The sequence below is a fragment of the Rhinocladiella mackenziei genome (genome assembly GCF_000835555.1).
Source record: "Rhinocladiella mackenziei CBS 650.93 unplaced genomic scaffold supercont1.5, whole genome shotgun sequence".
Lineage (NCBI taxonomy): Eukaryota > Fungi > Ascomycota > Eurotiomycetes > Chaetothyriales > Herpotrichiellaceae > Rhinocladiella > Rhinocladiella mackenziei.
In genome coordinates this window covers 643,329-665,847 of record NW_013550600.1, presented here as the reverse complement: position 1 = coordinate 665,847, position 22,519 = coordinate 643,329, and the positions used below count along the sequence as shown (strand labels likewise).

At 51.5% G+C, this 22,519-nt stretch overlaps 8 protein-coding genes across 8 annotated transcripts; 4 read left to right on the top strand and 4 right to left on the bottom strand.

Moving 5' to 3' along the window:
• Positions 1-33: 33 nt before the first annotated feature.
• On the top strand, positions 34-1,886 carry Z518_06715 (uncharacterized protein; the record flags this gene model as incomplete). The annotated part of the gene is made up of 2 exons (XM_013414846.1): positions 34-245; positions 485-1,886. The coding sequence occupies 2 exons, from the start codon at positions 34-36 to the stop codon at positions 1,884-1,886; spliced, it is 1,614 nt and encodes a 537-aa protein (XP_013270300.1).
• Positions 1,887-2,774: 888 nt separating this feature from the next.
• Z518_06714 (uncharacterized protein) lies at positions 2,775-4,708 on the bottom strand (the record flags this gene model as incomplete). The annotated part of the gene is made up of 6 exons (XM_013414845.1): positions 2,775-3,628; positions 3,711-3,859; positions 3,967-4,261; positions 4,334-4,357; positions 4,427-4,530; positions 4,596-4,708. The coding sequence occupies 6 exons, from the start codon at positions 4,706-4,708 to the stop codon at positions 2,775-2,777; spliced, it is 1,539 nt and encodes a 512-aa protein (XP_013270299.1).
• A 687-nt stretch (positions 4,709-5,395) lies between these two features.
• On the bottom strand, positions 5,396-6,925 carry Z518_06713 (uncharacterized protein; the record flags this gene model as incomplete). Its single annotated transcript, XM_013414844.1, has 3 exons — positions 5,396-6,486; positions 6,578-6,778; positions 6,877-6,925. The coding sequence occupies 3 exons, from the start codon at positions 6,923-6,925 to the stop codon at positions 5,396-5,398; spliced, it is 1,341 nt and encodes a 446-aa protein (XP_013270298.1).
• A 351-nt stretch (positions 6,926-7,276) lies between these two features.
• Z518_06712 (uncharacterized protein) lies at positions 7,277-8,382 on the top strand (the record flags this gene model as incomplete). The annotated part of the gene is made up of 4 exons (XM_013414843.1): positions 7,277-7,553; positions 7,623-7,762; positions 7,836-8,205; positions 8,276-8,382. 4 exons carry the CDS (start codon positions 7,277-7,279, stop codon positions 8,380-8,382), a joined length of 894 nt encoding a protein of 297 aa, XP_013270297.1.
• A 166-nt stretch (positions 8,383-8,548) lies between these two features.
• Positions 8,549-11,305, bottom strand: Z518_06711 (uncharacterized protein; the record flags this gene model as incomplete). The annotated part of the gene is made up of 8 exons (XM_013414842.1): positions 8,549-8,754; positions 8,817-9,574; positions 9,633-9,782; positions 9,832-10,024; positions 10,088-10,546; positions 10,608-10,885; positions 10,942-11,045; positions 11,126-11,305. The coding sequence occupies 8 exons, from the start codon at positions 11,303-11,305 to the stop codon at positions 8,549-8,551; spliced, it is 2,328 nt and encodes a 775-aa protein (XP_013270296.1).
• A 622-nt stretch (positions 11,306-11,927) lies between these two features.
• On the top strand, positions 11,928-13,933 carry Z518_06710 (uncharacterized protein; the record flags this gene model as incomplete). Its single annotated transcript, XM_013414841.1, has 4 exons — positions 11,928-12,302; positions 12,392-12,948; positions 13,108-13,396; positions 13,454-13,933. 4 exons carry the CDS (start codon positions 11,928-11,930, stop codon positions 13,931-13,933), a joined length of 1,701 nt encoding a protein of 566 aa, XP_013270295.1.
• A 496-nt stretch (positions 13,934-14,429) lies between these two features.
• On the bottom strand, positions 14,430-15,823 carry Z518_06709 (uncharacterized protein; the record flags this gene model as incomplete). The annotated part of the gene is made up of 3 exons (XM_013414840.1): positions 14,430-15,256; positions 15,322-15,582; positions 15,634-15,823. 3 exons carry the CDS (start codon positions 15,821-15,823, stop codon positions 14,430-14,432), a joined length of 1,278 nt encoding a protein of 425 aa, XP_013270294.1.
• A 4,811-nt stretch (positions 15,824-20,634) lies between these two features.
• On the top strand, positions 20,635-21,964 carry Z518_06708 (uncharacterized protein; the record flags this gene model as incomplete). Its single annotated transcript, XM_013414839.1, has 2 exons — positions 20,635-21,071; positions 21,124-21,964. The coding sequence occupies 2 exons, from the start codon at positions 20,635-20,637 to the stop codon at positions 21,962-21,964; spliced, it is 1,278 nt and encodes a 425-aa protein (XP_013270293.1).
• Between the last annotated feature and the right edge of the window lie 555 nt (positions 21,965-22,519).

The window sequence follows — 22,519 nt, the reverse complement described above, 5'->3', positions numbered from 1 at the left end:
AGAATGAATTATCAACATTCGACACCCCCGGCAATGTCACGTGCCAGGAATATCTTTCCGACTACCTCCACAGCAACCAAGGCAGACTCGCCCACTTACTTAATCCAAATGATCGGGCCAACTGTCAAGTCTGCCAATACAAAACCGGAGCAGATTATTTATACACGATTAATCTCAAGAACGAATCCGACGGATGGCGAGACGCTGGGATTGTGGTCGTTTTCGCCATCAGCTCATACGTTCTGGTGTATTTATTGATGAAGCTAAGGACCAAACATAGCAAGAAAGCAGAGGAATGAGAACAGAAGGACTCCGTGGTAGACTTGGAAGAGGCGAGCAAATCGGCACGAATAGACAGAGATTCAGTCTCAGTTCTGGAGATATGATAAAGTTAGAGGGACTAGAAGGTTTCAGAGCCACTATAGACGTCAATAGATCTTACAACTGCGATCATCCTTTTGTATCCAAAACGGAATACATGTAGCAAGCAAGTCGAAATTCGAAATCACGCTCCGGTCGGCTCTCCTCTTGGAACGAGAATAAACTCATATGATTTCAGTCATGTGACAAGGCTGCCGGATGAATCTCGGTTAAAGCTCGCCCAAACCTCGAGCTCGCAAGTTCTTCTCATTCAATTGTCGGAGGACATCTCTTGTACAATGGCAGAATTCACAAAGCGCTCCCTACACAGGTCGAGAATCCCGCATCTCGCTCTTTCTCTCCTTGTGAAACGCGCAACTCCACCTTTGAGACCGCGCCTTGAACAGGAGGACGCTCCTCGCCATATATCAAGTTCGGCCCAAAGATGGGCCTCTCCAAGACAAGGTCTACCACGACAACGCAAATTTCCCCCTGTGCGCCAGCAGCAACCATTATCAGCTATCTTGGAAGAACTGAAAGAAGCACCCGACGATGACTCGTCTTCTCCACCAGACCGACGACGCTCCCTCGTACCTCGCCTGTCCTTTCAAGCCTACTTCAGAGTGGTCATGATAACCGGCTTCGTCTCAGCCCTGTATTTTTCCTACCTCTACATGTCCTACACCCGGGCCGTTAAAGAGTCGGCCATGCTTGACTTGCCACAGAACGCCGATGTGTCGAGCCGATGGATGGATATGTCACGGAATTTCGACGACGAAGTCGACCTATCCGAAAAATTAGGGCGAATAAGATCGAAACGTCGGAGGCTTTGTCAAGAGGCGAACGGGAACGTCTTGGAGGTCAGTGTTGGCACTGGAAGGAACATGGATCTTTATAATTGGGATCCGATCAGAACACCCAGGGACAAGAGGATCAAGAGCATTGTATTCAATGATCAAAGCGAGATCATGGTATATCAGGCGCAGAAGAAGTTTGACCAATTGCAGGAAAATTCCGCGCCCGATGAGAAGTTTCGTGGGCCCGTCAAGTTCATCGTCGGAGATGCCGGGGATAGGCGCGTCATCAGCCGGCCGGAGGGTGGGTTTGACACCATCATCCAAACAATGGGGGTGTGCAGTATGGCGAACCCCGTGGGATTTTTAAGGAGGCTAGGTGACCTTTGCAGACAGCCGGGAGAGAAGAGCACCGGAGTCAATCTCCGGCCGGCTGTAACGGAAGATTCAAAGACACGCCACACAGATGTCGGCGCATCCGAAGACGAAGGCCAAGAGGACCAAGGTGGCAAGATCCTTCTGCTCGAACACGGCAGGTCGTACCATGACTTCATCAACCAATATTTGGACAATGGCGCCAAAATGCACGCTCACCGTTATGGATGTTGGTGGAACAAGGATATTGAGCAGGTGGTACGTGATAGTGGTCTCATCATCGAATCAAAAAGACGGTATCATTTTGGGACGACGTATGAATATATTTTGAGGCCGAGGAGGAAAGAGGTCAAATAAATCCGACTACTCTGTCACATCAGAAAAGAGTATATTTGAGAAACGCGAAGCCCTGGTCTAAAAGACAACGCTGGGAGCGAAAGGGGGCCCACAAGGCCGAGTGAAAAGGGGCAGGGGTTCGCCGTTCCCATTGCGACGCTTTGAAATACAGCGATGGCACTGAAGGGATGACAGCACAACACTATACAAAGCTTCTATTCCAACCTAGCATACGCAAGGGGCGACCCGGCCGGTCTTCTCAAGGTCCATTGTCGAGTTCATCGAAACTGACCCCAGCTACAGAACTTGCCCATCAAAGTGCCAAGGTCGTGGCACGGCACTGGACTTCTGATTAGAGAGCATACAGAGCACGACGATGTCGGAGAATTGTGGACTACCGAGAGCTCCATATCTAGAACCACTAATGGTGGATGCAATCTCCATGAGAAGATTATATCACAGAGAATTCTCATGGGAATTTCTCCGTCTGCCTCATTATCTTTTAGGGCACTACCAGCGTTTTATACGAAACCTATGTTCTACGTGGAATTTGAGGAATGCTGGCGATGGCTTGGGCCATAGCAAGAAACCTGTAGACTGAAAGACAGCATCGCGTGAGACATTGGCGGCATTCGCGAACCGTGTACAAGAATTCACTATTCTGACAATGTTTTCAAGACTGATCTCCAATGCTTTGGCATCGCGAAGTCGCATCTAGGCCCTGCTCTGGCCGCTTGACTTCTCAATGATATTTCGATCTGACATGCGAGAACTGACAGGGGACAGGAGCGCTGTCTATGTGCATCCGGGAAGTATAGCCTGCATCGGGAGATCATCACTCAAGCTTCTGGTATGGCGGTGCGAATGCAGCAGTGGAAGATCTACAATAACACGAATGTGCAGCAGCTCTTAGGCCTTCCATCTGAAATCTGGATGTTTCCAATCGAGGTCGTGGATGTGCTTCTCACTGGCTTCTCTGAGAGCCTCGTGAGCCGCCACGCTCCTTTGCTCACGTTTCTTGTTATCGGTTCTCATCCACCAGCCGAGCACTAGTGTTCCAATCAAGATGGTTGAGTTCGCCGCCAAATTGAGGCCGTTGCCAATTGGGTAGTTGGGTCCATCGGACGGCAAGAATGACCAGGTCGAAATGAGCCCGCCCACGTTTCCAAACATGACCGTCGTCCCGATGGCGGCGGACCTGGCAGTGTCGGAAACGACATTCGCCGAACTCTGCGCTTGAGTAAGTGCTCCGAATGAAAAGGAGCCGGCAGCGACGAAGAACGTGGCGATGTATCGAGCCGTGCTATTGGTGGAGGCTAAGAAAATGATATACCCCGGCACCACAATGACCGAGCCGAGGGTCATGAAGCAGTTTCGTCGGTCATACTTCCAACTGAGACGACAAATCATGAGGATAGTCACCGCGCCGAATGTGTAAGGAGGGACTGTGAGCAGTTGTTGGGCCACCACCGTTCTGCTGGGGTAGATGGTGCGAACGATAGTGGGGAGAAAAAATGCGAGACCTTGGACAGTGATGTTGATCAGGAGGAGAATCATGGACGTCGCGAGTGTGACGGGGTTGAAGATTCCACGAAGAGTCTTGGGGAGGTCGAGCTGGTCAAGAAGTTCCGTTGTCGCAACACGCTCGGACATCACCCGCTGAATGGCCAGCTCCTTCTCATGCGCACGAAGCCATCTCGCAGTTTCAGGGCGATCGGTCAAGGTCACGAAAGCAATGAGAGCCAGGCCGATAGTAATGATTCCTAGAAGAATATGATACATTTGCATGTCAATTTTCATGTACCCCAGTTCGGAATGATCGCGTGATCGTAGAATTGGACGTACCTTCAATCGCAAAGATCATCTGCCAGCTCTTGACACTGCCAAAATGATCGAGGCTGAGAATTGCTGAAGCTAAGAGACCACCAAAAGCGCCAGCCACTGGGCCCATGACAATGTAGAGAGACAGTCGAAAGACGAGTTCACTTCTTCGACTTTAAGATAAAGTAAGGTTGGCAAAGAGGTATCATACGAAAAGAGAAAAAAAAAAAAAGATTTTGGGTTTTGGGGGGGGGCCTGTTCTCCAGGAAAATCTACTTACTACCATCGTGACATATAGTAAGCCACGCCAGGAAGCACTCCAGCCTCGAGTGCGCCGAGAAGAAAGCGCACCCCACATGCGGCGCGAATGTTCCGAACGAATGCGAAGCCCACCGTGGTGATACCAAATCCAAGCGAGATCGCCGGAAGATACCAGCCGGGGCCAATCCACTTGCAAGCCATGTTGGATGGGATTTCAAAGATGATGTAGGAGACATAGAAAATTGATAGGACGGTGTTGTAGTCATAACCTGTGAGACCAAGGTCCGACTCCAATCCCGCCAGACGAGCATTTCCTGGGAGAGAGAGGAAGTTATAGGGCGTTTGGATGACTTGGATGACTTTGGGGACATTCTACGGTATCTCACCTATATTGGTTCGATCAATGAAGCCTTTTCCCCATGTTAGCTTTCTGGTCCCAATGCCGCCCAATGCATGGGTTGAGAGAGGCCACCACTCACAGAAGAGATAGAGAATAGAGACAGTCGGAACAATGTGCCAGTCAATCTTTCGACGCAGCCGAGATTCTGCTGCCTTGTCGAATTGTGGGGTGGGCCGGTCATTCCTAAGAAGGCTCACCGCTTCAGGATGTGAGATCTCTTTGGAGATGGGAAAGGGTTCGACACGTACCGGTTAGTTGGACCTTCTAGACTGTTTCCTTTCTCAATGTTTTCCATGTAGGTAGCCGTGCTACCATTGGACTTCGTCAGCGGCGCATCGGATTGGCCGTTTATGAGCGACATGTCTTCAAATTTCTTAGACAAATTTGCACAGATCTTTGATTTGGCGGCGTCTTAAGGTACTAGGGAAAGATCGCAAAGAGCTCTTCGACCAATTTGAATAAATCTGCAGGAAAGGGGCCGGGGCAAAAGAGCATGCCTGTATACAGACACCAACAATTTAATATGGGGTGATATCCTGGGGTACCCCGTCTGGAGACCTGGACCATTCAGATTGGTCGGGTAGCAGTTAGTCTGTCTTTCCGACGGATAAAGGACTTCCCGCGACATGATCACAGCAAACCGGTCGAGATCATATTGACCGGCAATTAATCAATGACCGGTTATTCATGACCCTGGAGAGAGTATCTGATGTAAGATTGTCATACAAGCATTGTGCCAATGCATGAGTTATGTCAGTGAGGCAGCGAAATAGAAAGGGGGAGGCGGCAAAGGTGCCAAGTTCTTCCCAACGACAGGTTTTCTGAAAACTTGGTCAAGGCTGATACTGAGAAATTCATGATTCGCTATGCAGTGTCCAAAGGTCAGGGTGGCATGAACGAAATGAAACAGGTTCGATCAAGTAATGTAAAGCTGTATGTGGTGTGGTAGACGTGAAAAAAGGCCGGTTCTGGACATAGCCAACAATCCCAATAGCCCTGCAGAATTGCCCAAATTTTGATCGGCCAGGAGTTCTACAGTTTTAGGGTTCTAACAGATCGGGTTTGGTTGCTCTATTAACGTCCTCTCTGCCACCGTCATACAATCAAATCCATATATCAGCCTCTGCACATCTTGATCCGCCCACTTGTCGGGCACGGTGCCGATGCCACCGGCAGCTTTGAGTTTTGCAAACTGACGGTCTCGTTCCTCTTTGGCTGCTCCTTCTCCCAAGTGTAGCTCCCGTCCAGATGCCGCTGCCATTTCGACCAATGTTTCCGCCCTCTGCTTTCTGACTCCCTCGTAGCATTTCAATGCCGCATTGACGGTTTCTGATTGTGTGTTCTTCAACGCGGAGAGACAAACACCCAGCACGGCGCCGTCCTCGATTGCTTGAGCCGCCCCCTGAGCGAGATGAGGCAATGTGGGATGGCAGGCATCTCCCAATAATGCTACACTCCCCTTGACCCATGTGGGTAATGGCGCGTGGACCCGCAATTTCCACTCACAAACCTCTCCCTCGGGGACGAGGTCAAGCATGCGGCGAATCATGGGGCAGAAGTCGCCGAAGACTTGTAGCATCGACTTCTTGGAACCCTTGGTAGTATACGTAGCGGACGTCGCATCAGCAAAGTTCACGTCCGGTTGCGTCGTCGACAAATTGTAGATGGACTTGTTGGCAATCGGGTACGCGATGATATGGCGCTGAGCGCCAATCCAGCGGGTGACCCGATCCGTGTTGATCAAGGACAGCAATTCGGGATCGTGCTGCATTTGCTCCCGTGTCAACATGATCCGGTACGCGGCCTGTCCGGTGTCTTGAACGTTGTCTTCCACGCCCAGCGTAGAGAGGAGGATTTCGCGGGTCGGGGATTTGACGCCGTCTGCGGCGAGGAGAATATCTGCCGAGACACGATAGGGAGAGCCCGAGCGTGGTGTGGCGGTAAAGCTCGGCTTCGGCGAGAACGAGGTCAATTCCTGCACGCGAGTGGAGAAGTGGAATCGGATGGCAGATTCACGTTGGCAGCCCTTGAAGAGAGCGCCAACGAGGGAGGCCCGGTGGCCGACCATATGTTCGTAGCCATAGGTCTTCTGGATATATTCGAGTGGCACATGGGCTAGTTCTTGATCGGTTGCGCCATCTAAATCGATGTCAGTGGTCGGGAATTGCCGAGTCGTCGACTCTCCTGGTCAGGTCTTGACCCGTGCCGTAGGGGCAAATTCTCAGGTTACCTCGTATGGACGTGTCGCGGCAGGCAACCGCTTCCTCTGCGATGTCTTTCCACACACCGAGTCGGTCAAGGACACGGGCCATGTTGGGAGCGAGTTGAATGCCTGCTCCCACAAAACCGAGATCAGATGCCATCTCGAAGATGTGGATGTCTTGAAAACCAGACTGTGCGAGAGCCAAGGCAGTTGTGAGGCCTCCAATTCCTGCAGGAGGATGGTTCAAAATGTTAGATGGACATTCATGGCTTTACGACGCCCCGTGCAATATGCTCACGGACGAGAATGCGACAGCCATCGCTTACCTGCTCCAATGATGCATATTTTCAGCTTCTTCACTCCTTCATTCCCCATGGTGTCTGAAATATGGAGCCCCATCGATGCTGATAACGGGGGAAGGAGCTCCTCGATGATCAGCTGGAGTTTTTATTTCCGGAGGAAGGGAAGAAATCACAACAACCATTTCATAAAATATCTCCTGTATATCCTAGACCTCGAAAGGGGGCCATTGCGGGAAGCATGCATCCTATTGGATGAAGCAACGCCGCATGCCCCACGAGGGGCAGGAGGAATTTTTGTTTGAAAATTCCTCAACATCACGGCATCTTTCTAGCTAGTCGTATAGGTAGAAAAACTCGGCAATACTGCGCGAAAAGAAGCTTACAAGAAAAGACATCACGCGACATTCAATCATTATCAGTCACCATGAAGGTCGCATGGACTCGCGTCATCCGCTTCATCGCCCCCGACGGTCGCGTCCTACGCGGGGAGCCCATTCTTCCCAGCCCGGACTTCGATCTCGGCAAAACGACCGAACGGGATGCCCTCAAAGCAAAGGTGATCGAGGGAGATGATCTCTACGATGAGTCTGGGTCCACTTACGTGAGCGACCAAGTGGTGACGGTTAAGAAGTTGCTGGGGCCGCTTACTCCCGGCGACGTACCTATCCTGAGATGTATCGGATTGAACTACCTCAAGCACAGTATGTTATTAACACTCTTGGATGAGTTCTCCGTCTTTCAATCATGACTTAACGCGAGAACGAATATAGTCCGGGAGGTCCCTGGACGTGAGCCGCCACCTTTCCCATCGATCTTCTTCAAGCCTAATACGACGGTGAATGACCACGATGCGGCGGTCATTGTTCCCCCCATCTGTCAAGATGATCAAGCCGACTATGAGGGAGAATTGGTAGGCCCACCTCATCCGCACCCCTCGTGGCCGCCCCCCGGGTCAATCTATTAACATGGTGTGCGCGATCTAGTGTGTGGTCATGGGAAAAGATGCCAAGGACGTCCCCGTCGAGTCCGCACTCGAATACGTCGCCGCCTTCACCTGTGGCAATGACATTTCCTCCAGAAAGCATCAACGGGATCCCCAGTTCGCCGGCAAGATCCCCCAGTGGGGTTTTTCCAAGGGTTTCGATGGTTACGCCCCCCTTGGTCCCTGCCTGGTATCCACGCCTTTGATCGGGGACCCAAAGGATCTGCACTTGAGAACCATCGTCGATGGAGAACTGAGGCAAGATACACTGGTCGACGACATGTTGTTCAACTGCGCGTATTTGATCTCGTATTTGAGCTCCGGCACGACTCTACAGAAGGGAAGCGTGATCATGACCGGTACCCCAGGAGGTGAGTGAGAACCCCAGAATCCTTAATTTGTATGGGTGACATGGGCTGACCATCTGGAACACGGGAATAGGAGTCGGAGCCAGCTTCAACCCACCAAAGTACCTCGTGCCTGGCACGGTGATGGAAGTGGAAATTTCCAAGATTGGCACGCTGAGAAACCATGTCGAGTTTGCATGATACGGTGGACCGAGGCAGGGTATTATCGGTGACATAGAACTTTAGACGTGGCCGCGCCGGTGATGGTTTCCCACACGCCCGTCCTTCGTAGACCTAAAAAAGCTCAGGTTTGGTGCTTGTGAACTGTCCCGTGATGCATTCCCCCAAACTAACGTTCTCACCATGATTATGTTATATCCTCGCCAAACAAAGCGAGATGGTCGCCGAGAAAGTTGCTTTGACTGTATTGCCAAAGGAAGTTGTTGGCCGCTTGAGTGACGCACTGAGAGAAATTGTTGGTCTCAAGCCCCACTGTCGGCCCTGCCGAGGATAATATGTCCTCAGTGGCGGATTGATTGGCGAGGCTGGCCGGAGTAGTTTCCTGTTCCGGGACTAGATCGAGGGGGTTCACTTGTCAGTCCTTCCGTGGTCCATCAGTCATGGTCTCCACTTACCGAGAGAATCGAATACCTCCAGAAATCCCACAAGACAATGTCGGGCTTTGCGAGCCATCAAGCTGGTCCGTTGGATCGACTTCATGGTGGTGATTCCTTGGTTGAGACACTGGCGGACCTCGGCCCTGGAGATCCCGGCCGACGACCAGAGGGTGTTGTCGAGGTGACAGAGGAGGAGGATACCAAAGAAATGCATGTTGACGGTCAGTACTACGAGATACATATACATATCAGCACTCAAAAAAGCTAGAGTTTGAGTCTCGAGGTCCTTGGGATACTGACTGGTGTAGTTGCACAACCACCAAGCATTACTCTGGTCGAGAAACCTTTCATCATACGTGCTCATGGTTTGGATGATCTGATGAAGCTCTCGAACCACCTTGAAGTCATGTCTGACGATGACCACAACATGCTCTGAGACGAGATCAGAGTCCTGCTTCGGTCTTTGAGTGTGGACCGTCTCGCTCAGGACGTGAATGATGACTGGAGCGTTGATGAGCATCACAGCACGATAGTAATGAGCAGAAAGAACGAGCCGAAATCGAAAATTATCGCTGGGAAATGAAGGCGACCCCCAGTCCAACTCGGAGCCGGAGATGACTTGACACGAGGGATCGGCATGTTGGCGCCATCCATCCAACTCCCATTGGAGTGAAAGTCTTTGGGCGATGATATCTTGGATTCGTGTGGGCTCGTCGGACTCAACGTTGTCATTGTACAGGTGATGGAGGATGGAGCCCACGATCTCATATAATGAACTGCCGACGCCATCAGCACAACATCGTTCTTCTTGATGGGTGTTGTCGCATTCCGTACGTTTGGCGGTTATGATAGATGATACTATCGACATAGTTTGGGGCCACCACCGGCATGCTTCGGTAGACGGATTGGGGATCCAGAGGCTTCTGGGTGCGAATATATTGCGGGGAGATCAGACAAGGGCGCCCCAAACACATCCCAAGCACCCTGCTCGGTCAGTAGAAATCTGGGCTTCAGCTGGAGCTCAGCGGCGTACCGGTCCTGATGGATCAAACTGTACCACAACCTCTTTCTCATCTCGCTTTCCTGCAGCCCGTACTCTTTGTATCCCAGTGGGGAATGCAATCCCAGTTGAAAGGCCGCCTTCACCGCGAGGGCGTGATATGTCCAACTGGTGATCGATAACTGATGATTCTGCTGATACGTGGCGATCAACAGCAAGGCCTGGACTAAAATCTCATATTAAACCCGGTCCAATGCACCGGCAATGGGGGAGGTGGCGCTGGACGAACCTAATTCGACACTGGTCCCTCGAAGTTGTCGCTCATTCAAGGAAGCAAGAGCACGACCATTGAAGACACTGGAATCTTCTTCACCCAGTGATGCTGATGCCAGGGCAAAGACACTATTCAACAGAGCGCGTCGGGCCCCCAACCGTGGCGGGGCCTTTTCATCTCGCAAGCGATGGTAGTCGGCGACCAGGGCCGATTTGCTGACAAAGGGTAAAAATGCTCCGACTGAGGCGAAGAAGTGGTCGATGAAGGCCGATGCTTCGGGGTCGCGTGGCAAGGCTGTGACATCGATATCCCTCGGATGGGTTTGCCGTCCAGACTGTTGCGACGACCCCTCCTGTCGCTGCCTCTCGGAAGATCTGGTGGCCTTCAAGGTTGGTCGATTGGACGAAGCAAGGCTGACGATGCGAGCAAAAGCATCAGATGTCGAACGGAAGAGCACGTGGTTGGAGGAAGGGCCTGATCATGGGGGGCATCTCGTCAGTGACGGATGATTGGAGAATACCGGTGCACGCCTCACCAAAGTGTCCAATATTGGATTCTGATTCCTGATTGAATGCCACTGTGGCAAGGACATCAACCGTGGTTTCTTCATGGAGGTCGATCGTCGCAGATGTCCTCGGCCGCGTGGAATCCGGGGCGGGAAGATCTGAAATTAGCGGTGATGTGGTGGGATGGTCATCACCATCCGGCGCCGAAGCCGACACATTCCCAGGAGAGGATCTCGAAGGTGAGTCTGCCGGCGTCGAGTTCAATCTGGACTCGAGTTCCTTGACCTTTGCAAGCAGCTGAACCTTGCTGTACAGAAAGTAAGTCGAGTCACTTCGTCGGGCGGCGGGCCATTGTGGGCTTACCTCTGACAGCGTGGGTTTCTGTTACTTGGCTGAGGCGGTTGCTGGTATTCACAGGGCAGGTGAAGTTGGATACAGGAGAGACATCTCGGCCGCTGGCCGTCACACTGAATTCACACGATCACCCTATTTAGATTCCCTTGATTGTTGCACCGGACGAACCAGGAAGGCTACTGGTGAAGCGTACCTTTGACTTCCGATTTCTGCAGGACGTGCAGGCAAGTGAAATTCGGCTGCGCTTGACCACTTTGGACCGCGCAGCCGTGGAAGGAACAGGGACCGGGTAGGACGGGACCGGAACATTTGAGTAACTTAATGCCGGGTCCACTGTATCCAATGCGTTCAATGTTTCGATGGTATTGGCCATATGGTGGACTGACCGGATAGAGTGTCGATACAACGCACGTTGAGACGTTCAGACTGAAGGACGGCCCTCGGCGGCAGGAATGGCGGATAAGAGGGTTTATAAGGTCCCGGAGAGAAATGCTCCAAGCCTGTTAGCTGCCCAACAACCCTCCCGAGGAAGGTCCGGAGTCGCTAGTGAGGCACTCGACATGGACTGCCCAGCCCTCCATACCGTAGAGACGGGGATGCTGTGGAGAGATTCTGGGGGTGGATCTTTCTCCTGCCGAACACATTGATTCAAGATCGGCCACAGATCTGGATGCCACCGCTACCAGTGCAATCGAAAATATCACCGAGAGGCCGAATGACCGAGATCATGGATGTTCGTGGGCAGCTCTTTTCATTTTCTATCCGAAATATTACCCGGCGGAATGGCCGGGTACGTACCATCCGATTCGCTGGAATACGACCTCGTCCAGTCCCTGACAATCCTCTTTTGACGAAATGCTCAACTCGTTAATTGGAGAAGGGCCCTTCAAATGGGGAATATCTACCATTCTCAAATGCGCATTTATATGAGTGTCGAGGGGGCACCTCCATTCCTGGTGCGCTGAGTTGCTCAGGAGACGATACACGACGAAACGATGGTGGTAGTTACTATTCTTCTGGATCACCCTATATTGGTATCATTTTCCACATCTCTCATACTCTTCCTATTCTATGTGATCTATCAACGATATTTCCATCCCCTGGCCAAGTACCCTGGACCTTTCCTGGCATCCGTGACCGATTTATGGCAGGCATATCAATTCATCACCTTGAAGCAGCCATACCACCTGACAGTCCTCCATGAAAAATATGGGCCATTTGTTCGATACGGACCCGACAAACTGAGCACGACATGCGAAAGCGCCGTGCCGCTGATCTATCAGAAGGGTGGGAGGCATATGCCCAAAACGGAGTTCTACGACGCCTATGGGGCCACGCATCCAAACGTCTTTGGCATGCGAGATGAAGCCGTCAGTGTCCTTCCTTCCGCGGTCGTTGATTTCCTGTTTTATTTCGGCAGACGAGCACGGCGTATGCTGACAGATATGGGCCTCTCAAGGAACACTCATTACGACGTCGACACATGTCTCACTCTTTCTCGATTACCTACGTAAAAGAGATGGAAGAGTATTTGAACATCAACATTGGCATTCTGAAACAAAAGCTGGACCACTACGCCTCTACCGGTCAAGCGTTCGACTTGAAGAAGGCATTTCATTACTATGTCATCGACACTCTGGGAGAGCTCGCCTTCAGCCAGAGTTTCGGCATCCAGGTCACCGATGACGAGTCGCTTGTTCCTCCGGTGAAGGAGCATAGTCTGCTGGCGGCAGTGACTGGAGCGTGGCCGGCGATGCTTCCAAGGTTGAAGAAATGGCTGCCCCTTGTTCCATACAAGCCTCTGAAGGATCTATTCAGGGGTCGAAAGGCCTGTGCGGATCTAGCGTCACAATGTGTCAGGAGAAGACTGGATGACCTCGCCGACCTCAAGGACGACGAATCGAGCGTCCGAGTCCAAAGAAAAGACATTCTCACAAGCCTGATCCTAGCCAAACATCCAGAAACAGGTGAACGGCTGACCAAGACGGATCTCGAAACTGAGGCCTTTGGCTTCATGTAAGTACTCAAGTCTCAACCGGGCTTTCTCACTATATGGCATTCACCTCAACCGTATATTCCTGGTTTCTTTCTTTTCTTCTTTTCTTCTTCTTTGGAGCTTTTTTTTTTTTAATTTTTATTCTTTGTCCTCTCCACTGACACGAATCTGTGGTGCAGAATCGCAGGTACACACACCACCTCGGCGACTACAACCCTGCTTTTCTACCACCTCCTTCATAACCCCGAGGTGCTCGCGAAACTCGTCTCGGAACTAGATCACAACCTTCCTCCCTTAGCTCCCGATCAGACGTCACATTCGATTTCACTTCTCGAAGCTTCTCTTCCATATCTCCGCAATTGCATCAAGGAGAACTTTCGCATCAACCCGGTTTTCACCATGCCTCTTGCTCGTCGTGTTACAGCAGATGAAGGCGTCGTCATCGACGGCGAACACATAACGCCAGGGGTATGTCCCTCAATGTCCCTCCCTCTTTCTCTCTCTAACTCTGGAATCCCCTCACAGACCTCAATCGCCATCTGCAACCACGCCTTTCACCACAACCCGGCAGTCTGGGGTCCAGACCACAACATCTTCCGCCCTGCACGTTGGGACGAACCGGCCACTAATGCTCGCTCCCGACTCCTGATGCACTTTGGCCTCGGCGGTCGCCAGTGCCTCGGCAAGACCATCGCCACGACCAATATTTACAAGCTGACGAGTTCGTTGCTGAGTGATTTTGAGTTTGAGCTTGTCCACGATGACGATGAGGGAGGCGATGCCGGTCGTCTACCTGAAGACGTGGAGAAGGCGGCCAAAACCAACGCCATTCAACGACAATGTCCACAACGAGGAGCTCTGCCAAGTCAGAGGAACGATGTGCCGTCTCTTGTGAGTGTGGGGATCAGTGATCTAGAGAGCTCGTTGATTGTCAGATGCAGAAGACGGATGAGGGCACTAGAGAAGACGGACATGATGCCAGGGTCAACAGATATGACTGAATAAAGTAGGTATTCGGTCCATTTGAGACCTTGGTTCCTTTGACGAATGAGGATATCCACTTATCAGTGCCGTGCAATATCTTTATTCGTATATCCTATGTGAATTTCCATACGTTCTACTGAACGCCGATGATGATAATGGCCGATGATAAAGGTGGCCGTTCTATCCTAGCTACAATACATACCGTTCGTGTATAATCCAAGTAGAGGGATAGGTTCCAGCAGACCCTTGTGGTATCTCTCTCAAATTAGAATCTGGAATGACTTACCTTCCCTTGCCGGAGAACGTTCACTCCTGGCGTACTTCATGAGTTGAATTCCCATATTTTGAGAACGCTTAATGCTGTTTGGGCTACCGTCGTCACTCCCGTACGGGTATCGCGGGCGGGATGTTGCGAAGAACAACACGGCACTGAGCAACTCTTGAGTTTGACCACATGCATTGTAAATACACACATATATAGATTCGATATGGTCACCGTGCTCTTCTGGCTCCATTATCATGAAGAGGTCGTCAAATCATCTGACCAGACCCACTCCTGCCGCATGCCTGGGATTAGTTTTCGAAGAGCGTGTCCATAGTCCCCTGCATTCGGCATTCGAAGCAACGTATGAATGTGGAACTTGGCGGGTTCCCTGTTGTCCAGGAACACGCCTGAATGGTGATCAAACTCGACGAGGATGACGGGACTTTGGATGCGATAATAAAAGGGATCCGTGTCAGTAAAGCCGCCTATCCACGAAAAGTACGTCTCAGAGAGGAAATTCTTGACATCATTGAGCCGTATTTGCCGTGACTTCTCGGGCAAGTACAAGAGATATTGTTCCAAGATGGCGAGCACGAGAGAGACTTGACCAGGGTCCATCTCGGAGACGAGGATACCCTCGTAGGGCACCACGCGATTGTCACGATAGGCTCCACAGAGGTGGCGTTGATCATCATGATTCCACCGGCCATGTGGCATCCGGGGGTCCCTCAATTGTTTATATGTCTGGGCTTTTGCTTGTAAGGGCTTCGGCAGACTTTGCATAAGTTGCAAACCCAGACGCTCCTCATCCTGCAGGATTCGCGTGCCCTGATACGGACCTTGGTCGATATAATTGGGTTCGGCTCCGGTAAACCACGGGGCGATAACGATTTGACTCCGATACAAGAAAATGTTGAGGCAAAGGTGGTGACCGTAGAAGGTATACCCCCAAGGCAACACGGAGGAGGGAGTGCCGAAGAAGGCAAAGTTGTATGAATATTCGTTCATCACTCCTGGTGCACCGACAAGTTCACCCAGAAAGTGATTGATCCTCATCGCACCCAGTGCTTTGGCATATCCTATCACCGGGCCTTTTGTCAGTCTATGAAAGCTGTGGTAGGGCGGCAGGTTGCAGGGGATTGACCTTCAGGCGACAAAGTTTGCCGTAAGATGAGCAGGATGTCATCCCTGATTTGTGGAGTGACCTCATCCAGCCGTAGGCCCTTGTGGCTCAGCAAAAATTCCGGGTTTGACCACGTGCGCCATTCTGGCGCATCAATGTGATAGGAGACTACCCTTCGATTTTGGTCCGAGAGATGATCGAGTAAGGTTGTAGCAGCCCCTACGATATCATCGATGGGTACCCCTTCCTCCTCTAACCGATAGAGATCAGGTCGAATGGATCCTGAGGGTCAAATTAATGTCACAAAGCATTCCATCATGGGTTCGGACGAACCGTTTTCTGTGACTCCTTTCAACGGCTCTTTGGCAAGCTCGAGCCAGAATTGGTAAAGTGCAAATAACCATGGCGGTTGACCGGATTCTTTGAAATTTTGGGCATACTCATGAGCATTCTGCTTCGCCATGGTGGTGAACCTTGGGAGGCTCAAGTCGGGTAGGTGGTCTCGGAAGTGACCTTTGGTCATGATTGTAGCAAAAAAGGGGTGTTGACTTTGGTCTAGTCTTGCTCGGCTTGAGAATGACAGAAAGGCAATATCATTTTGTTTTCCGCTGTGATCGAATTTATATTCTCGTTCGAGAAGGCGTTTGCTCAGACCACGAATCCGTCACGGATTCGATGGCCCGGCAAGAGTGTTCGGGGTGGGGCCGAAAAATGAATCATGCATCATTTGTCAAGCAGTGGTAGACCTCTCCTAGCCGTAACTGCTGCAAAGGCCAATATCCTATCGACTGTACGAGTTAATACATTAGTCCTGGCTTCTCCAGAGCGAGGTAAGATTGTCCGCCAGCCAATCGGGAACGACTTTTCGGAGGATCGGAAAGGGAGGATGTATGACGGCTGCAGCGGGGGTGGTCTGAGTAAACTCAGTGGGTGTGACCGATTTGACCACTCAAGGCATCGGAATTCGCACACAATCCGGATTTGTTTACCTCCGTTTGACTAATCTCTATTAAAGAGATGATGAAACTGCCAATCTTCATCTCGGCCTTTCCAGTCTTCGTGTTCACAATAGTGCGCCCACTTGTCGGAAGGCTCCTCCTTCAGATGGCATGAGTTCGGCAGTATTTGTCGCCATCTCATTGTGAAGCCTCTGCCCTTGGCTTTCGTCCGCTCAAACATGTATCTCCTCTCCACGTCGCTGCTTTCCTGCCATTTTCTTTCTCGTATCCAATAATCCCAATTTCATCTCTTCCATAGAGTGGTTAGGTTGAAACAATGTCGCACAATAGGCCGATGTGAGAACCTAGACGCTTGAGAGCTTCATACACTTTGGACGGCTTGGGATAGGATCCTAGGGTGAGCCAGTCGCCGATACTCGGTAAACTCGAGAGCATCCCTCAACGTCCTGATCTCCATGGATCGTGACGATTCGAGGGAAGCACCGTGTCAAGATTCTCTTGTTGGACGGTCAACCAAATCCCGGCCCGACCGCTTCGACGAGCAGGGGTTGGTAAACAAATCAGTTGGGGAAGGGATGTCGGTGCCTGTCTGAAGTTAGTCATCTTTGTTCAAAATACGCAGGTCGCAGGCAGACAAGCACGGTCATGTGACGCTGTCCACAACCCGAAAGACCGGTTGTGACCTCAGAACACCATACGGCGTCTTTGTTGGCCAGGTAGAAAGTCATCCACAAAATGGTCTCGTCTCCCTGCATTCATACTCCTTTCGCGTCGTAACGGCCACCTGCCACCATTAAATCCGCCGAGTCGCCTAGGCCGGGAATACGGTCCTTCTTCAGCTTTGACGTGATAGGTATGGCTCGCCGCATTCTTTCACCACCAACCCTTCCCGCCTCGTACTTTCGTTCGACACGGACCTCTTTGATGCCCACCGGATGACAGCAGTGCTGGAGGCTGCGAACTTTTTGGAAAAGGCTAGAGACCGATCATCGTGCCTCCTCGAGGCAGGATCAAGGTCGTGATCGCCCCTTTGACCTGTGTCCCCGCATCTGGCACAGGAGAATGAGGTATCTCACGAATTGTATCGCAGTTGAGGAGCTCGATGGCATCTGTGTGTGACATACGAACTTTGAGGAGATGGAGCATCAAGACATGAAATTGTCGAAGAATGAACGCGGTCGATAACCTCTGCTGATGGAAATCCTTGAAGGGAAGACGGATTACCACGCTTTGTAGTCGTCGAAAAGGCCCCATAAGCCTGTCGATGGCGTCTCCATGGACAAGTCCCATAGATGTTCTAAATGTGGAAGAAGAGAATGAGCACGTCACCGTCACGCGGTCTAGGATGTTGTCCACGTCAGTGATAGTGAGCGAATAAAAGGGTTGTGGGTCCTCGTCTGTCATCATCAGGACCTGTGAAGCAAGAGCCCTGTTTCTGATTTTCTTGTAGGCGCCGCAGCTCGGAGGCGTGTGGTACGACCCAACCCGGCCGCCTCCGTGGCAATGCTGTATCTGATCCTCGACGAGGAATTGACTTTGAGTTTCCGCATTCGGGGACGAGGTTCTTGGAGCGCAACCCGAAATCATTCGAACATACCATCAGGGTATCCTCCTGCCGCTGCTACTGCTTCTCCTCCCCAATTCTCCCTCCTCTTCCACTAGATGCAATTCATCGGTCCACGAGGCAGACACCACCACCGAAGTGCCTATGCTGCACTGCCTCCACGCAAAGCGGCCGGCTTCGACGAGGGAAATTAGTCACATCGTCCACTCATCAGATTCCTGCTCTCTTCACCACACTCCTAGGCTTTCTCGATAGGCTCTGCTCTTCGCTTGACCTTGTCGAGTCAGGCCAATCCCAACACAGGAGGCAACCAAGTCCTCGGAGCAGCTAGAGGGTGTCTTCTCAACTTTCCCAGATTCGAGATCCACGAAATGGCAACGGAGATGGTATTGACTTGCGCGTGAGTGACCATTGTAGCCGTCAGAAGCAACGCGAGCTCACCACCAACCATCACGACTTCGATTGTCGGAGCGAGGCAGGCCTCTTTGGCCGTTTTCGATGAGATATCTGCTCGCCAGCGGTGGTATAAATGATCCTCTCTTCAGCATCCGACTGACCGTTACCCCTTGTCCACACTCAACCTGTTCTACGGAACTTAAGCTATTTTGAAATGTGTAAAACCGTATTATGGGATGGTAGGATGGTATTATGCGTATGACCACGGGATGAGGGAAGGTTCCTTGAGAGAAGTGTATGTCAAGAAGAGAATTCGTGGTGCTGTACGCACGTCGCACATCCCAGTCACGAGGATCCCGAAAGTCATAACAGGAAGGGCGAGGAATCTCAATAATGATGATCCTTTCAAAGGGGGGTTCTCGATTCTCGATGTGCATGTGATGCAAACCGCAGTTGGGCAAAAGTTGATCCCCCATTACATAGGCCAATCAGGTCCAGCCGCTGGCTCACCTCTGGCCACCTCTGACGCGGCGACGCTCACCCGCTAGAACGGGACGAGGAAACGCGGTTCCAACCAGATCTGGGACGTAGCTATGAAAAAACTTTTTGGGTTCCTTTGGTGGTGGGGAAGAAAGACAAGGGTCGTGATTGGGATAAAGGTGCCGCTGGCGGCAGTTTTGGCTGGAAGCGGTGGTACAGCTACGAGCCACCCCCTGGAGTCTGCATCCACATTGATCCACTCTAAAATTCTCTCGCACTGCGGCCATTGTTGTTCCAGATGGTCCTTCCAACTCTGGTGGCCAGTGTGTCGACAGGAACTTTCTCCAACAAGCGCTTACTCGGCGGGATTAATGATACTTGGCTCTTTTTCCACTGGTGGATGGTCGCCGTCGATTACGTATGATAGACTGACTCGATCAGCTCCCAGCCAATCATGATCCCAGGGTTACGAAACTTCCTAGGCATCATTTATCTCCAAGAACAGCAATGGTTGAGAAAGGAAACCTTGTGCACATTTCCGATCCCGATATCTCGCCTTGTGAAGACTGGACATCGACTGGCTTTTATAACAGGAGTTCCTGGCCCCGTTCGGTTGGACAGCATGGATCCCAGGGATTGTGTCACATCCTCTTGCGCAAATAGATACTACCCGTCACACCACGCATGGCGGCACGCTGCTGTGACTTGTAATTATTCCTTCTCCTTCTGTTTCGCCGTCGGAGGAACTGTTCAGGGAGGGAAAATGAGATCGAAGGCACTGTTGTTGTTGGGCCGGTGATCCCTGACCTAATGAATCTCCCAAGCTAAATCGGATATAACGAGCAGATGTTTGATAGAGACGAACTGAGACTGGACAAAGAATGGAGCCGGGTTGGTGTTACCGGGAAAAAAAAAAAAAAAAAAAAAAAAAAAATGTTGGCGAGGGTCTCCGTGCGCACGTTAGGCTCAATCAAGAGGGTTTAGGCGTTGAGCCTTTCCAACAGTGGCCTAGCAAGAGATGCCCAAACGTAAGACCTTACCGCTGAAGCTGCTAACTGGCTCCCTAGTGCGTGGCTTTGCGACTGATTCTCCGGATCTCTTCCTAAGAGTCTCTTAACGCCATCCGCCACAACAGCTCGATGCGCTAGCCTTCCAGCAACAGGGAACCTTCTCCCTTCTCCCTCCATCATTCCCAACTGCAACCCGCTAGGATTCATTTTTCCTTTTCACTCGTCGGATACTTGTGCCTCCTCGATAAGTTTGTATCTTTCATCAACTCAGAAAGAATACCTGTCCCAGACCCCCCCTTTGGCCGCTTCCTGAGTCTCCAAAAATACCTCACACGACCAGTGAGGAAATAATTCGACCCTGAACTTGGTTCCCCTTAAGCTCTCATCGCTGCGCATTTGCTCTCTCTCAATCTTTTTCTGCCTGCGCCTGCGCCTGCGTCGTCAAACAGCAACCGTCAACCTCTCCATTCCCTGCTGGTGAGCAGTCTGCTTACCGCCGTTTGATCAAGCTCGCCAGTCAAGTGGTAGGCCCGAGATCTTGGACGCAAGGAGGCGAAAGCTCAACCAGTCAAGTTGATCCCCCTGCACCCTGGCTGCAGAAATTTGATGCATAGTGATTGCTCCACGCTGCGGCACTGGCACCTTGCATTACAGCCCACGCATTCCCGGCTACTGTCGCCTATCCAATCACGCCCTCACCGATCATTTGCCCATCAGTCACACTTTGCCCTCCCTGGCAGCAGCCTGAATCATCATTCATCCATCCAACACACACACCACAATACTTCCAACTCCGGCGCCTGTGGAACACGACATTTTCCTCTCTCCCCTTGGCGATTTGCGACTCTTCTCCTTCCCCTTCATTATACGACCATTCGACGAGAACCTCCTTTCTCCCGCCCGCGACACATGACACTTCTTCACCATGCCTTACAATACTCGTCGGAAATCCCTCTCCTTGCCCTCGCTCGGCATTCATCTGCCTAACGCCTCTCGCGCTCACCGCCCAGGTCCCAAGGCTACACCAACCCCAGATGCTGCTCAATCTCCTCCCGCGAAGAAGTTGAAACGTTCTCACGAGGCCGACGAACCTCTCTCACCCGTTTCCTCGCCACGTTCCAAGACTGGATCGCCAGCAATTGACCTCCCTACATCCACGCACCCGGTGCGACGAGATGCAGCCGAACAGACTCCTCCCCCTTCTCCCAAATTTGCTCCGCCGATCCGAAAAGTCGACACAGATGGTATCCACGACGATATTGTGATTGCGGTGATTGAGCAATTGGAAAAGACGGGCAATCGACCACACCTCATCAAGGACCTCGCCACCATACTGGCCTCGACGAATGTCAGTATCGCGCAGTATGTTCCCAAGCATCAGTTATGGCCCCCTTGTTGCTAACATTCTCAACAGTTCTGCCAATCCCGCGGCCTTGCTTTCCTCCCGTCTCAGTCTCTACCTGAAGCGACCGTGGACGGCCTTGTCACCTTGCCCGCTAGCCAAGGAACTCATACCGATTCATCCGAGGAAGGTCTTCTTTTTCCTGACTACTCAACCGCGGATGCCTTTGCCTGAATCCTCGGATGACATCCTCCCACCTCCTTTGATCTCAATCAAGAACCTCACCCCTAGTGTGTCCGATCACAGCCAGGTTGACGATGAGTTGGAGTTGGATCACAGAGAGCGGGTGCGTTTGTCTCCAAGCCCCGAAGTGGAACTGTATTCCCCGGAGCTAGATCATGATGATCCGATGGAGCCCCCAACGCCCGGTGAGTATTTCAGTGCTAGAAGCAGCTTGAATCCAGACGGTACATCCGATGTTCGCCGAAGATCCAATCGTGCACCAAGTCCACCATTGGAGGCGGACGAGCGAGGCTTTACCGAGACCGCCACGGCTGTACGGGCGCGTGGCATGAGTCTACACAATCATATTGTTCAACCGTCTGTTGAAGTGGACGAAAGGGTCCAACCCGTCGAAGTGTCAGAAGAAACTCCCGAGCAACGTCAGAAACGCGATCGAGAACTCGGACTAGCTCTCTTTGGTCAATCTCATCCCGGTCTGCACGCACCCGGAGAGAAACACGTTTCCGGCAGTCCGATGATTCCAGCAAGACAAGATCATCAGAATGCCATGATTAAGATGAACGTGACCCTTCAGCTGGATGATGTCGAGATGGGAGATGCGTCATGGACTCTGATGAGTCCAGAACAAATCGACGTGGATGAACTTGATACGTTGTTTACGGGATTTTAAACCCAAGTCTCTGGCCGTGGAAGTTGGGCTGGAAGTTTCCCTCATCTCACCTCACACACTCCACTTTCAAATTTTTGCTGGACTTTCTCGGGGCGCAATTGATCTTGAAGATCTACCCACGGCATCCAAGCATGCGAGGTGGCAGTTCTTCCCCATTCGAAGTTTGTACCATGGCGAGGGTGGTGGAGCTTTGGCCATGGTGTCTTTTCAAGCGAAGGGAAAAGATTGTTTTGATGATAGAAGCAAAGTTGTTCTTGTCATGACACACTGATGTGGAGATGAGAAATACGTGTAGTATTAGATTAGCGAGTGCGTGTCGGCCGTTTGAGAAAATCCACACTCACCACTCGATGGTTGTGATGGCAATGTACTATGGAAATATCGAAAGACGGATTCTTCATCATTGCCTCCCAGAACATCATTGTAGACTCTTCGATCCGTGACTCCCTTCCGCGGCGTTGGGGCACGGATTCAACCTATAGACGAAAGAAGCTTTGAATGATTACAGCCGTATTCAATTGATCCAACAGTTATGTGTATACATGCTATCTCCCT